This window comes from Bacillus rossius, chromosome 17 (assembly GCF_032445375.1).
Source record: "Bacillus rossius redtenbacheri isolate Brsri chromosome 17, Brsri_v3, whole genome shotgun sequence".
NCBI classification, from domain to species: domain Eukaryota; kingdom Metazoa; phylum Arthropoda; class Insecta; order Phasmatodea; family Bacillidae; genus Bacillus; species Bacillus rossius.
Genome location: NC_086344.1, coordinates 6,844,926 through 6,860,940, shown reverse-complemented (window position 1 = coordinate 6,860,940; position 16,015 = coordinate 6,844,926). Strand labels below are relative to the sequence as shown.

Sequence of the window (16,015 nt, the reverse complement as noted above, 5' to 3'; positions counted from 1 at the left end):
GATCAACAATTCTCAGAATTGTTTGTCTCCAAATTATATTGCTTTAAATAAAACGACATTTTGAAACAAAATGAAAACTATAAATGTATGCGCACAGTTACTCCTTTATCGCTCATGCATTCTTTCGTGAAACGTGATACTAATGAAAATCATAATTTGTGTTGTTAGGTTTGGGAAGAAAAACTAACTAAGAAAATGGCTGAGGCGATAAATTAAGAGAAACGATTAGCAATAGAGAGTGGTGATATAGATGAAGGTTATCCTTTCATTACTGTCGTCGTTGATGGTGGATGGCCAAAAAGATCGTATGGCCATGGATTCTCTTCGAACAGTGGCATGGTAAGCTCAGTAAATTTAGTTTTAGTTTTGAACCCCGCAGATTAATTACACATGTACATTATGGTTGAAAAAAAACTAATGAGCAATTATATTCGTGTCTTCAGACATAAAAATTTCTTAAAATTAGTTATTGTGAAATTTTCAGTGAAATATTCATCAGAACTTATATGAAGTGCAATTATTGCAAAAATAAATCAATAAATAAAATAAATTTACTACAAATTGAATTGAGATCCCATTATAATTATAATTCTGGTGATTTTTACTCTCCTGCGGATAACATACTTTACGATTCCTTTGTTTGTGTATAGAAAAGCTCCGTCGCCACTAGTGACTTACGTAGGCCTATGTATTGGCCGGTTCGAGTTCAGATTCCAGTGTGATGTGCCAAGGTGCAAAACGCCATCCTATATTTGACGTCACGGTGGCCATCTTGGGATACCTTGGCCATGATTTTTGACCTTCAACCCGACGGCAATTTTGGTGGCAAAATTCCAAAAAATTCCTAAAAAACTACTCAAAATTTCTTGAAATAACTAATAATTTTCTTAATTAGAGGGAAAAATTACCTTTTCGACTAATATTGACAGTGATCCTAGCTGCCATATTAAATTTCGCCATTTTGTTTTCTATAAACTTCTGCAATTTATATTTTGTTTTCACGTCCACCTTTATGGCGCCATATTGAAAATCTACTATCCAAAAAATAGCAAAAATTTTAAGTTATAAATTTTTTTATTAAATTTATATTAAAAACGCATAAATGTCATGAAGCTTAGACACCTTGAAAATCACTTATATAAAGCTGCTACGAAAATTATACATATGAGAATGTATAACAAAAAAATTCGTGCGCATGCTATGCTATTGTAGGAACTAACCACTTCTTATTATCTTTGAAAGATTTGTGCAATGGGAGTGCATGACTTGATGTAAGTTTTTGGACATACGCCATTGCTAAAAACTTTTTCTGTTGAAGAAAAACTAAAAAATAAAAATAAAGTTTCTGTTTTGGTAAAACTATTGTGTTCGTTTCGTCTTTTTCGTTTTGTCGTGTTTTTTGTCTCGTCTCAACTGTTGTGCTGAATTCTTTTTGGGTTCAATATTTTTGTGCTGTCATCATTTGTGTTTTTTTTTATCGTTCTATTCTGTTTTGGAAAACTATTGTGTTTGTTTCGTCTTTTCGTTTTGTCGTGTTTTGTTCGGTTTCAACCGTTGTGCTGAATTTTTTGGGTTCAATATTTCTGTGTCGTCATCATTTGTGGGTTTTTTTTCGTTCTCTTAGTACATTTTTCTTTGTTTTTCTTTGTTTTGTTGACCATATTCCTGTCACGTAATATTTTGTGCTGTTTATATCCTGTTGACAACAGCAATTGTTTGCTTAATTTTGTGTTTTTTGCCTTTTTTGGGTTTTATTTATATATTTCTTTATTTTTATTTTTTAGTTTTTCTTCAACAGAAAAAGTTTTTAGCAATGGCATATGTCCAAAAACTTACATCAAGTTAACCACTTCTTATATATTCGAAAAATAAATGAATTTCGAAAATATCCGTAATGATAATAACCTTAACACTGTTAAGAAGATAAATATTCTCTGTATCAGTTACTCCGTAAAATTTAACCAAAATTTCGGTGCCTTAAGTTACCTCTGACAGTAGTATGTATTGGCCAATTCACTCTACGTACCAGTGCAAGGAGCGAGGTGCCGACCGCCATACTGTATTTTGATGTCACGGCTGCCATCTTGGATAACCTTGGCTTTGACTTTGACCTTGATGCCGGCGGCCTTTTTTGGTGTTAAAATTTATTAAAAACCGCGTGTACATAATGGAGCTTGGATGCGTGGGTTCGATTCAGTGATTCGTATAAGATACAAAAATTCTTTACAATAGTTTTGAGGAAAAAGACATAATTTCAAAGTAAAGTTGTTCCTCCGTCAATACATCGCAGTGACAGATAACATATAAAAATAAATTGTGCTTTAAAAAGTATGTGGAGTGTATGTAAAACTTATTAATTTAAAAGATCAAAGTTCAAAGCCAATAGGATATGTTTCTTTGTTTACAGGCATGCATAATAGGCCAATAAAAAAATAAAGTATTGTACCTGGGCATCAAAAACAAATTCTGCTACAAATGTGTAGTTGGCAACGGGACAGAAAAGTTGGAGGAACATGAATGCAACATTAATTACTCTGGTCCAGCTACATCTATGGAACAGTGTGTAATTATTGAAGGACTTAACCATTTATTTAAATCTCATGGAGTATGGGCAAAGTTTCTCGTTGGTGATGGCGATTCAAGCGTTTACGCTCGTGTCCGAGAGAGGGCTCCGTTCGGCTGGAAAGTCACCAAGTTAGAATGTGCAAATCATGTTGTAAGGTGCTACACATCGAAACTACACCAGCTTGCTGCTAATGTCAATTACGACATACAGGCAAGAAAACTGTTGAAGCAGCATATTCCTCGGCTGTCTGCAGCTGCTCGTGGTGCTGTAAGAGAAAATTGTGGGAATCTACAACAACTGAGATGTGACCTTGAAAATGGGCCACGGCACGTGTTTGGTGACCATTGTAACTGTAGAGACTCATTCTGCAAAAGGAAAGACACTGATAGTACTAGTGTTTTGCCATTGCTAGTTAATTCAAATCTGCTAGATCAAATTTATCAGTGTCTCGACATAGTGATGCGAAAGTCTGGAAGATTGTTAAAAAACACAACTACAAACACTGCAGAAAATCTAATGTCCTTAGTATGTAAGTTTGTTGGTGGTAAACGAATTGATTTCTCAAGAAGTCATTCGTACCAGCGCCGTTGTTACGGAGCAGCACTCACTCATTCAGATGGACCAAGTTACATTTTGAGTCCTTGGAAATTATTATGCGGAAAAAGTCCTGGGAAAACTGCAAAGAAAGTAATAACACAACGAGAAAAACGACGTTCAGCTAAACGGCTATGTTTTTCAGATGATAAGGACCCCCCAAGACACCGAAGTAAGAAACGTAAACTTCAGTATGGCCCGGATTTTGACTACGGTCCAGAAGCAGCGGAAGTAGACGTCGATGATGACGAATTGGAGAAACGTAAGACGGCTGTGTTAGAAAAACTGCAGAAAGAAGCAGCAAGTGAAGAGAACTGCACGAAACTAGAAAGAAATACTGTAGGGCAGCACGATAATCCTTTGTGGATCGAAGCCCGCAGCAATCGCCTGACTGCTTCTAATTTTGGAACAATATACAAGATGAGAGAAACCACTTCGTGCCACAACGTAGTAAAGAATATGTTAGTGCATAAGGAAATACATTCCAAAGCAGTTACTTATGGCCGCGTAAATGAAAAGAAAGCTATTTCTTTATACGAAGAGCAGAACACAGTAAAGGTAAAAGAATGTGGTCTGTTTATGAGAATGGATTTGCCTTACTTGGGAGCTAGTCCGGACGGATTGGTGGGCGATACCGGACTCGTGGAGGTGAAATGTTTGCCATCAATCGGGAAAACCAAAATATCGGAAGCAGCAAAAACAGGAAAAATTTGCGTTAATACCGAAAACGGGTCACTGAAACTAAAGAAAAATCATAAGTATTGGTATCAGATACAAGGTCAACTTATGATTAGTCGAAAACAGTATTGTGATGTCATTTTGTTTAGTGATAGTGGAATCGAAGTGTTGCGAGAAACGCCAGATGAAAAGTTTTGGGAAGAAAAACTTCTCCCAAAACTGCACAGATTTTTCATGCGGTGTTTGTTACCTGAAATCGCAGACAGTCGCATTCTGAGAGGCATGAAAGTCCGGGAACCAGATTATATTTTGGCAGCCAAGAAAAACAAAGAAAAGTAATAACCAATACGTAGATGATTATTTGTACAACATAAGATTATATTCTGGTTAATGTGTAATAGGATAATAAGAAATGTTTTTGAGTTTGTCTGTATTATCTTGCTAAGAAGAATGTTTTGGTAACAAATTTTGTCTTTAGTGTTCTACGATTTTTGTTTATATACTTATGTTATAAATTTGATGTTACTTTGATTTTTGTTAGTGTTAATAAATAACAAAGGTATTGTTCTAATAGTTCAGTGTATTGAAATTTCAATGGTTCCACGTTTATACATTTTGTGTTTGTTAATTTAATGATTATGACGGAACAATGACATGCATTTAAGTGAATAGAAATTACAATAATGCTGCCAGTTATCAATATCTTATGCAACTAGCATGTAGGTACTTATTGCGCATTTAATTCTGTAAAATTATATTTGTAATAATAAGTGTGTGTGTGTATGCTCGGTTATACCTTACTGTTTGTAAATAACTTTTTCCGTTGAGAATACGAAATTTCATGCTATATTGCTGTTTCATAGTTTCGCTAGTGTTTTGCTTATCATATTTTAACCAACGTTACATTTTGTGACTTTTTTCATTTAAATACGATTTTGAGAACATTCACTTGTGGCTAGAGTCGTTAACCTATTTCGTTTTGTTAGTTCGAAACTTTTAAATTTTTTCACTAGTCGTCAGCAACTTTGCGTATGTTTGGAAATATTGTCCTGATTCCAAACGATAGATAAGGAAGTATCAAATAATAGCGTAGCTGTGTGCACAAATGAAATAAGGTACAAAGGCCCTATCTTAAAATATTTAAATAATGTAAGTTTTGTCTGAACCAATTATATTCGTATTGTGTACGAGTTGTATAAATTTTACTTTCATTGGGTAATATTAAATTGTTTCAACAAAAATTTTGTACCAATTGTTCTTGAGTACAAGTTACAACCTGTTATGTACAATTTAATAATAGGCAAATCATGAAATAATTTATATATATTTTTTGGATTCCTGAATAATTTATTTTTAAGAAATAAATTCATTTTTAAAAGTTTACAGTAATGTTACCTAATATAAAATAGTTATCGAATTATTTTTTTCACATAATTCCACTATTTCACATTAGCTTATTACTTTATATGTCTTGTCAAACTTTTTCAAACAACTCGCACAACATCCTAAAACTGTGCGTTCTCGAGCTATATTTTTCCCACTTTGCCAATTGGTAATATTCCTCTATAAATTAGCAACAATGTTTCGGTGGCGTGTAACATCATGCGCGCATAGTGTAAGCCCGTATCAGACGATGGAAAGTTTCGTTTGGATTCCGCTAGAAGCTTCCAACAAAACTGCTAGCTGGCAGCTAGAAAGGTATGTTTCTCTGAAATAAACTATCACACACACGGCCTAATTCACTCGTGGTGAAATTTAATTGAAATGAAATTAAATAATGTTCAAAAGCCATCACGTTTTTAAAATATATAAACTATGTTTTATCTTCTACCTACAACACATCTCGTAATTTTAATATAGGCCTATGTCTAACTATACGATGGTCCAACTAGTTGAGTATTTAAAATTCACTTCAAATACTCTTATTAACATTCATAAAACGATCGAAAATGGGTGAGCATTTACATTATAAGTTTCAACAACAAAAGTTTTCGAATAATGCTTGCCGTAACTGCTTAGATTTCATTAGAAATATATGTTCACCATTATTTTAAAACAATCAAAACATTTCAGTTCCTCCAAAGTTAATTACAGACTTCAAAACTAGGGGCATTCATTCTGATTGGTTAAATATTCAAGTACGAAACAATCCACATAAATTCGAACACGGCCGATTACAAAAACATCCATGAAAACGGCCAGCGCTCTGCTATTTCAACTCCTAAACCATCCATACTAGCTGGCACGGATGACCTTCCAAGGAAACTGCCAACGTGTGATACGGGCTTAAGTCGTGAACATTCTTACTTCTTTTTTCTATTAAAATTGTACTATATATATATATATATATATATATATATATATATATATATATATATATATATATATATATATATATATATATATATATATATATCATATACACACCCCCTTCCCTTCCCTGTGTCAACGCTTATCATAAATAATACTTAATTAAAAATCACTGTACTCAATCAAGAACACGGCTATGATGAATCAAGAAAAGTTTACTGCCATTTTTTTTTGCATTAAGAGTTCTGAGGTTGTATTTCACTTTGAAAGATGGCGCATGGAGTGACTCGAGTCATTTGAAAATCTGCAAAGAAAAAATGTCCTTTCCAAACTGACATTATAATTGAACTGATTAGTACATATTTTTGTATTGGATGTCTTACACTTTTAGTATAACTAATTCATCTCATAACCATGTATATCTGACGAAGAAATTTCGGATGTTGCTTAGCATTAGGCCTATAGTTTTAAATTTAACCAATAAATACATTTATTTATTTACAGTTTTTGGGCGTTTGTCTCTTCCCTTTCCCCCTCCAGACGGACCGGTACAAGTTTGTAGTTAATAATATCTCGATATCAGACATGTCATTACTACTTATCACAATATGTAAAAAAAAAATAACTCTTACAGCAATGTAAAACATAAAACGACTCTAAGCAAATACAAAAGACGATAAAATTATCGCAGCAAGAAAAAAACCATTGCTTTTCCTTCATAAACTTATTTTTTGTTTGTTTTTGAACTTCAATCGATAACCTAAGTAAAGAACGCAATGACTAATACAAAAATTAAATTGGTGTTTATTTAGTTAATTGTTTGGTGTAAGCTGTAAGTTTTCGCGATATCACACATATTTGACTTGTTAATTAGTTCATTATGAACTCTTCTCATTACCCGTTGCAAATTACGACCTCACACAAGATTAGTAAAAACTATTTTATATGCACAACGCCCCGTGCCCCGTATCGCTCGGAACTGCCGCTTGCCTTTCAGCAGTCTAGCCCTCGGCCGTACAGGCTCGTGACTGAGCTGTCCCACTACAAGGAGATCAGGCAACGCTGTTCTGTGCATTCCCTACCTTCCACCCCTCCTCCAACCCGTCCACACATTATCGCAAGCGAACAGACCAAGTGATTCACCACCACCGACAGCGCGTCATGTTACAGTCTGGCTCCATTCAAACAACCATGATGAGGGGGCAGAGGGTGAAGGCGTGGCGAGTCCAAGGAGTTCTTCTCTTTGGCGCGAGAGGGCTGCACTGCACGGTATTTGAATGTTAGATCTGTTTGAAGAATGCAAGCTTTTATCTTAGCATCTCCAGCAAGTAATTGAAGGAATTAAACTTCAGAATCCATGAATATATGTATTCGTTAAATGCTGAAGAATACTCTGAGCTAAAGTTTTTCTAACATTTTGATACATAACTCGTTTTAATTTAGTGTTGAAAGTTGTTGATTCTCAACTTGAAAAAGGAGATTTACAGAGGCATTTAAAACTAGATATTTTTACATTTTAAAGCACTATTTAAAGAAAATCATTATCTCATGGCATTCCATATACTTTATTCTTAATAAAAATCAAGTTTCTACAAGAAAATTTTTCACCTGCTGAAAGCTGGAGTTTCCAGCAAGATATGAGTCAAATAACAATTAAAATGCTTAAAATATATATATATATAAAAATGCTAATAATTTTTTTTTGTTAAAAGAACATACACTTTTAATGTAAGAAACACTTGAACGCAAGGCAAGCATTATCTGAGCACATTTAACTTAGGGATCAATACCCCTTAAACTCGGCTACGACACACGTCCGCTCGATGTGTGGATAATTCACGGTCCGGCTGCGACATCTGGGTTGTCCGAGCCCTGGAGCTGATGTTCGACACCTTGGATGTCCTTGACCGTGACCCATGACCTTCACCTTCAAAATTTGCCAAAAAACGACTCAAATTTCGCCAAATTTCGCCAATATCCACCTACATATCCCGTTTTAAAGCAAAAAAAAATCCTCCAAAAATCAGAAAAAGAAAATTTTCCCTATTTCGAGGGGGAAAACTTCAAAAAAAAATTGATTTAGAAAAACCTTAAAAGAGGCCTTATAAAAAAAAGTCTTCAAAGCGACTTCAATTCCTCATGGGCAAGCCGAACTAATCCGCCGAGGTCATGACAATTAGGGTGTCATGTCCGCCATTCTGTATTATGACATCAACATTCCAATTTTCGTTACGGCTGCCATCTTGGAAATCTGTATTTGAAGCTATGAAATAAAAATAAAATTATTACAAAATTAAGTAATAATATTATAAAAAAATATTTTAACGTTTTAAAAAATCATCCGCCATCTTGAAAACCGGAACAATCACCCAAAAGATCGAAAAAAATTCATTAAAAATTATAATAATGGAAATTTCTTTAAAAATACTCTTAGTCAAGTAGTTCTCAGTTCAGACACGGGAAGGCAAAAAAAAAATTAGCGACAGATCCTTCCTCCACGATAGCCACCGGCAGACTTGCATACCACCACTAATACCAAGGTATATATATGGCCAGCTAGTATGATATCATGTCCGCTACCTTTTTTCGTCTTCTAGAGGCGCCATATTGGATCCAACATATTGTTTATGTCTGCTAGAAGGCGCTACCGCCATGTTAATTTAACTTTTAACCACTAGAGTGCAGTATTTATTTATTTCTGTATCACCTGCCATATTGACATTTGCAGCCATCTTTGACATCTTAAAACAGTTGAATGAAATCCATTGGCTGTTGAGAATAATAATAATATAATATTTTTTTAATAAAAAAGAATACAAATAAAACAATTTATGGTAAAATATGTTTCAACTACAAAGTGAGTAGTGAGGTAGAGGTACACAATTATTTAAATGTTTGGTTATTACTATTAAAATCATAACTCTTTTTTACCACAATTTTTCTTGCACGTTGTTAATGATAATAGTTTTATGTATGTTAGGTTAATTAATACCTTTAATATAAATAAATGAAGTGTTTTTCTCCTAAAAAATACCTGATATAATGAAATATAAATGTTTTAATATATATATTCATAAATATTGTTGTCATATATATATGAAAAGATTTGTAGTTATGCATAATAATTATTAATTATAATTAATTATGAATTAATTTTATAGAGGAAAACTTTCATAATCGTAAAACACGTTTGTTATGGTTTTTGTGTAGATGTAGATTACGGGATATAAATGAATAAAATCAAACTCTGTAGTATGTTTACACTAATAACATATTCCTTATACTAGTAGCTTGAAAGGCTAAATTTGAATTTCTCAAAAAAAATTTAATCACATAGTAAGATTTTTTATTTAAATGTTTTAGTGTATCTATTTTTTTCTTTCAATATTATGTCTTATAATTTTTCATGTTCACTAAGAGGTAAATAGTTTGCGCGAATATATGTGACCCGCCTGCATGGAGCGCACAGCGGGTGCCCTACTTCCAGGCGTTTACAGCTCGAGTAGCGAAACAGAAATGATGTCTTTACGTAATTCATTAGTGTAAGTGTTTTTCTTGACGTACAAGTTCTGTGAACACAAAACAGCTCTTTCATAACCATATAATAAAGCACCTATTCTTGAAAGCGCGTCACAACTTTGAACTTCCTCGTAATATTTTGTATGTAACACAAATCACACTACTCTATAAAAAATTTATGGAACACATGAGAGCCTTGAATGTTTCAAGAGTCACGTTATGTACATTAAATTAGTCATGATTCCAGCCAGAATTAAAGTGAAATGTTGTAGAGAAATTTTGGTCCTGTTATTACAAAATATGTCAGGTCTGTTAGTTTATGACTTAAAGGAAATTATTCCACTTCACCTGAGAAAGCGGATGACAATCACTACCATAAGGTTGGCTGACCCATGCTTCTTTAAATGAATTAATAAGTTATACGTAAGCAGCGTTCCACTTGACACGAAGAAGAAGTCGACTATGAGGGCACCATTTATGATAAGAGACTTGGACAAACTTCGGAAAAGCTGGAACACAGAAGACAGCAGGATATTAAACTCCGTTGGCTTTATTTATTTTTAAACTTTACTGTAGAGATAAACATAACAATTTACTTTGATTTTATTTGAACACCTAATATCTTAGAATAATTTATTTGTTGAACTCGAAAAAATTTGAGTAATTTTTACATATATAGATTATTTTAACTAAAAACTAAAATTACAATTTTTTCTTATCAATAAATCCATGTAATAAGCCATTGTTTTCGAAATTTACTTCATAAAAGGTATTTTCAGGTGTAAATATGGGTGAGCCTTAACCGGAAATTATAAATAAATAATGTGAAATTTTTCTTTTCGGACTAAAAGATAATTTGAAGTAAAATTACTAACCAAATTAAAATTGTTACATTTCTGAACGTGTTCGTTTATTGTAGGCTATGTTACTGGAAAACATTTTGTATGGTATTTGAAAAAAAAAATTAAAAATCAAAACAGCGTTTGGATACTAAGAACTGCTTTCAAAATGGCACATAAATATCACGATCACTATGGGTTTATGGAATATATGTTGAAGCTAACACTTTGCAATAACTTTCTGGTAGCCTCCTGTTACAGACACCAAGGGAGAGCTGAACTTGGCACGCTCAGTGGTCTAGTGACCTCCCACCCCTCGTGACCTGCTGCACGAGCGACATGGCTCCATGGGCAATGAAACATGTGCCAGGTGTACCTGGTACTTCTCGCAAGTGAACACTTTCAAAACAAACCTCCTGTGGAGATTCTTAGCTAAATCTATACTAAGAAATAATAAAACTGTTCGAGGCAAAATGTCAAGTACATGGATGACACGATGACAAAACTATTGCAAACGGCTGTTTATATTATTAAAAACTCAATAATATTGTTTATTTTTAATTCTGTTCGTCTATTTGTTTCAGCATGAATTGAAAACTACGCCACAGATTTTACTGAATTTTTTTTATTAGAAAAGACTTTGGTTAACTTAAATACTAGGCTATATATAATTACAAAATCCAATCATCAGGTGGGAAAAAGGGTTAGTATGTTTTTCAAGATTAATTTTATATCTCAGAATTTGATCAAGCTTCATAAATGATTTGGGCACGAATAATAAATGTTAAAAAAAATTAAAAACTTAAATCTTTACATTTTGAGAAAATGCAAACCCTTAGAGGTGAAAAAGGTTAAGTATAGTTTGGTGATCAATAATCATAACTCCGAATTAAATTCAACACAATAAATTAATTTTGGTACCAATAATAAAAATACGAAAAATACCAACCACAATTTTACCATTTTGCGAAATTGAAACACTAAGTTTGGTAAAAGGGGTATTTTTGTTTTTAAAACCAAGACTTACATCCAATTAGAACTAGAAGTAAGAAACTAAAGAAGAACTTTCACTTAGATTTTTGGGATTCATTGAAATTCGTCCATTAATTGGTGTGAAAGCGGAGTAAGAGGTCATGTATTAAAAAAAACGTATCCCAGAAAACTAATTAATTAGTTAATTTAACTGTACATTTATAAAGTACTAGCTGTGCCCGTGACTTCTTTAATTATTTAGGCTAATAATTTTACAAATAAGACACATACTTATAAATACTTTAATGAGCTGTTTGTAGTGTTTCACTGCAAAGAGCTTATTAAAATTTTTAAGTATATAAGTACATAAGGTATAAAGTATTAATATGAGTTTATTTAGGTACATTTTTATAAACTACGTTTTTTGTTCTTTGTTCTCAGATGGGTGGTAAAAGGGTTCGTACCTCGTAAATGTACATACATATAAATTATTTTTGTAAACTCTCTGTAAAATTACACAATAAATTTCTGGCCACTATCATTGTTTATTACAGAATTAATTTTGTGTAGTGTTTGTTCCTGTGCATTTCAGGAAGTATTTAAGACATTACTTTATTAAAGTATTTAGTACAATTAAAAGTAGTTATTTCTTATCGAGTGAAAGTTTTTTAATCGAATATAGTTATTTCTGGAAATTATTATTTTTTATTTGTTTATGCTCGAAATTAGACCACAAAATCATACCCGGGCCGAGATTTTACATCAGAATCTCTCGCTATAAGCCAAACTCCTCAAATAGTAACTAAATCACAAATAAATAAATTGTTACAGCACAATATACTGTAGTTGAAGAGGTATGTAAAACAGCATGTGCACAACATGGATCCTGGCGGAGCTGGTGTCGGGCGGCAGTGAGGCAGACAACCGGGGCCCTGTGACAGCGGCCAGCGCGCGACTGACGACTTGGCAACACCGCGTGCCGCACATTCGTGACACCCGCGCGCTCTACCGGACTGGCTCTTGTATCCCGTTAAGGTAACGTAGCCATCGTAGGCATCTTCGATTTCTATATCCTTCTCGTGAACAAGAGCACCTTGGCTGGCGAACAAAGGAATTGCTGTACTTCTGCATTCTTGAGTCCGTCTATAAACGCAAGTACTTAGTATATAATAGGGGCTACTGGCAATGGGTTCTGGGTGCGGTGCCGGTGCCGGGATTCAGTCTGTGGATCCCGACGTCACGGCGGCCATCTTAGATGACCATTACCTTGACATTTGACCTTGACCTTTGACCCAGTAGCCATTTTGGGTCCGACATCTTGTATCCACTATCTTTAAATCCAGCGCTTCACTCACTAATGCTGCAATTTTCGTGACGACCGCTATATTGATTTTTTTATGTTCCGCTGGAGGTCTCCATTTTGAATACCGAAGACTTTGTTTCAGCGGTTAGTTACTAGAGATCGCCAGCGTCGCTCTGTCTCATCACATAACGTCGATGTTCCATTATCTACCAGAGCTACTATGGTCCTTATAGACATATTAAATTTAATTTTTTATACAAAATACATTGAAAGTGCTATCATTCAAACCATCGCAGCTCTGACCTCTAGGTTGGAAAACATATGCCTTTGACCACACGGCCATCCAGACCTTTACTAGACTGAGATTTAAATAAGGAATATATACCTAAATTAACACACATATTCGGACTTGTAATTTTTTAAATTTGAAGTATTAATAGCATCAATTGTTCGAGACAGAACAACCATCTCGTACTAAGATGTAACTGTTGCAATTATCGTTACGGCCACCATCTTGAAAATCTTTATACATCATCTGATTTTAATGAAAAAAAATTAAAATTTATAAAATAAATAATTAAAACATAAAAAAAAACTATTTTTAAAATGTTGCACTTTTCGTTACGCCCACCATCTTGGATTCTAGAAATTTCGCATGTTTCGTTTTGCCCGCCATCTTGGTTGAGTTAGGCATTATCTTTACATTTTACGTTATGTCCACTATATTGGATTATTTAACGATGCAATTTCAGTGAAGGCCGCCATTTTGGTAGTTCTTAATTATTTAGATAGAAATTCGGGAGGAATTCCGAAATTCATTAAACAAATATTTTTATGCAATTAATTTACTGACTAATTCGATCGAATTATGTCCTTGCTTCGATCCATGTTCAATGCAAAAATTTTAATTTTAATATAAATACCACAAAAGTGACAGGTTCGTAAAAAACACAAGTTATTTTAAAAACATAAAATTTATTACATAATTTATTTACTACTAAAAGTACAATAAAAACACAAGCAAACTACTAAAGTCTTGAGCACTTCTCGATAGCTAAATTCTTCTTAGTGTAGTCATGCGACATTGAGGAATCAATAAAATTTCCGTTTCTAACCTCACAGATTTTGGGATGGACTACCAAATTATAGGTATGTCGGTATATGACACCACACCATTCACACAGTGACGACGGTATCGATGCGTTTAGTGGACAGTTCAGTTTTCATGACGTCTAGCACTCTGTGCCAGCATAAAGGTTCTGCCACAATATTTGCCAACAGGTTTTGGCATGCACTTAACAGATCTAGTACAGATATAACATCGACATACTAATATAATGAGACGTGAAAGTAGTTTATTGCACTGGATGCACTGCAACAGTATTATTTGAGCATTATTTGGACACCCGCTGCTTTGATATCTAAGAGCATTTTTTTGGTCTATTAAATGACGCACCACAGTATTTGCACTGACACAATGCCAGTCTACCGTCCATTGAAGTCTGCAATGTTGCTGGTGAAAATTCAACCATTGGACCAACAGAAGTTGATTTCGGTATCACAGAATGCATCAAAATTTCTGCAGTTGATGTTACCGATGTCGTTGGTATCTCCGCAGCTGCCGACGCCGCAGCCTTTGAGCTCTCCGCTGTCGCCGTCGTCGCTGTAGTCATCGTCGGTGCCATCAGGGTCCGCGATGATGATGGTAGATCATCCATCCAGGTTGACATTGGAACAGTAATTAAATCTCGTGAAACCTACTGAAGATAGGCGATCTTTACTGCACCGCGGTCAGAGATGGACTAAGGCTCCAGTCGTCTGAACCTCACTTATATACCCGCGGCCCACTGGTATACTGTATAAGTTAAAATATTGACTTTATTCAAAAATTAATTTTTTTTATTAATTTTATATTCAGGCACCTTAAAATTCTAGAAATAAAAGCACACACAAGTTTATGTTTTACACATTTATTTAGATAAATTACAAAATGTATATTAGGTTAAGGAAGTAAGCATTTTCGTAAGCAAAGTCTTAAATTCTGCACGAACTGCCATGTCGGCTCCTGTTCCATCTGGTTCGACGATTCCGGTTCCAACGGGTTCGCTAGTGTCGAGCTCAGGAACACAGGTTTCCAGCTGGCTATCTTCAACGCCCGACGTCAATTCCGGTGCGACATGGTCGATGTCGTCTGTGACCACGACTGCACATAGGCTTTGCCTCGGTGCTAGTTGGATCAGGTTCACTGCCTGAACTTCGACGACGAGACGCACGTCGTTTGAACGTCTGGGTAGATGTATCACAGGTCGAAATAGGTTGCAACACACCCATGTTTGGTGTTGCCCGTGCAGACGAGGCGACTACCTCGTCGATACTAGCAGGAAGGATTGTGTGTGGTATCATGTGATAGACGGCAGAGTTTCCAGGTTCACAACAATCTAGTAGCTGCTGAGTCGGTTCGTAGGACACAGGAAAGTGCGAAAACCACCTGTGCTGAGCGCCTCCATCACAGGTTTGTGTGCAGATACCCAGCATCCCAGTAGCTGTACTCGAAACTGCAGAAGCTAGGTCTTACGCTCATGTACACATTATCAGGAAGAAACGGAAACATCTTCTGGCAAGTCGATCTACAACTGAAGGCACGAACGGATGCATGTCCTATATAAATGCAGCATTCTTCTAACACTGCGAGTGCCATTTCCGCATTAGCTGTGAGTTTGTACAAGCACAGACCCGTTCAAACAGGGAAGGACAGCCGTAGTCGGTCTACCGATCTACAATTGCAACTGATGTTTCACACAACTCGCTCAGCCATTTTTTCTGCTCAGGACCGGCTACGTAAATTATTCCGTTCTGAAAAAATAATAAATCTTTAATAGTGTTTTTCACCTGGTGGTACGGAATTGTACCTTCGTCGTACTCCAGACCATGGTAATATTTGCATAGCCATTTATTTGTCCGTTTACATTTTTCGTCCAATAATTTCCGGGATACAGAGGTTGGAAGGTGCGGGTTCAAGTCTTGTCTTCGAAGGTGACGGTAATTCCCTTGAGCACAAATCCATGTTGGCTCTGAAAACTTTTTAGGTTGCAGTACATCTCGTCGCCAGCAAAGCTCGGTAGTAACTAAATTAATATCACAAACGAAACAGTATTTATTAATGTGCCAATTTTCACAAGTTTGTCTTGACAATTGTATGATTCAAGTCTATCGTGAAATATCAGACAAAAAAAG

The 16,015-nt window shown here is 34.9% G+C and overlaps 1 protein-coding gene across 1 annotated transcript in view; it reads right to left on the bottom strand.

The window, feature by feature from the left end:
* LOC134540725 (nose resistant to fluoxetine protein 6-like) overlaps window positions 1-16,015 on the bottom strand; it is a 159,327-nt gene that overhangs the window by 37,982 nt on the left and 105,330 nt on the right. Inside the window, exon 6 of the mRNA XM_063383620.1 lies at window positions 10,016-10,176. Coding sequence (XP_063239690.1) covers window positions 10,016-10,176 — 161 coding nt within the window. The remainder of the gene's footprint in view (window positions 1-10,015; window positions 10,177-16,015) is intronic.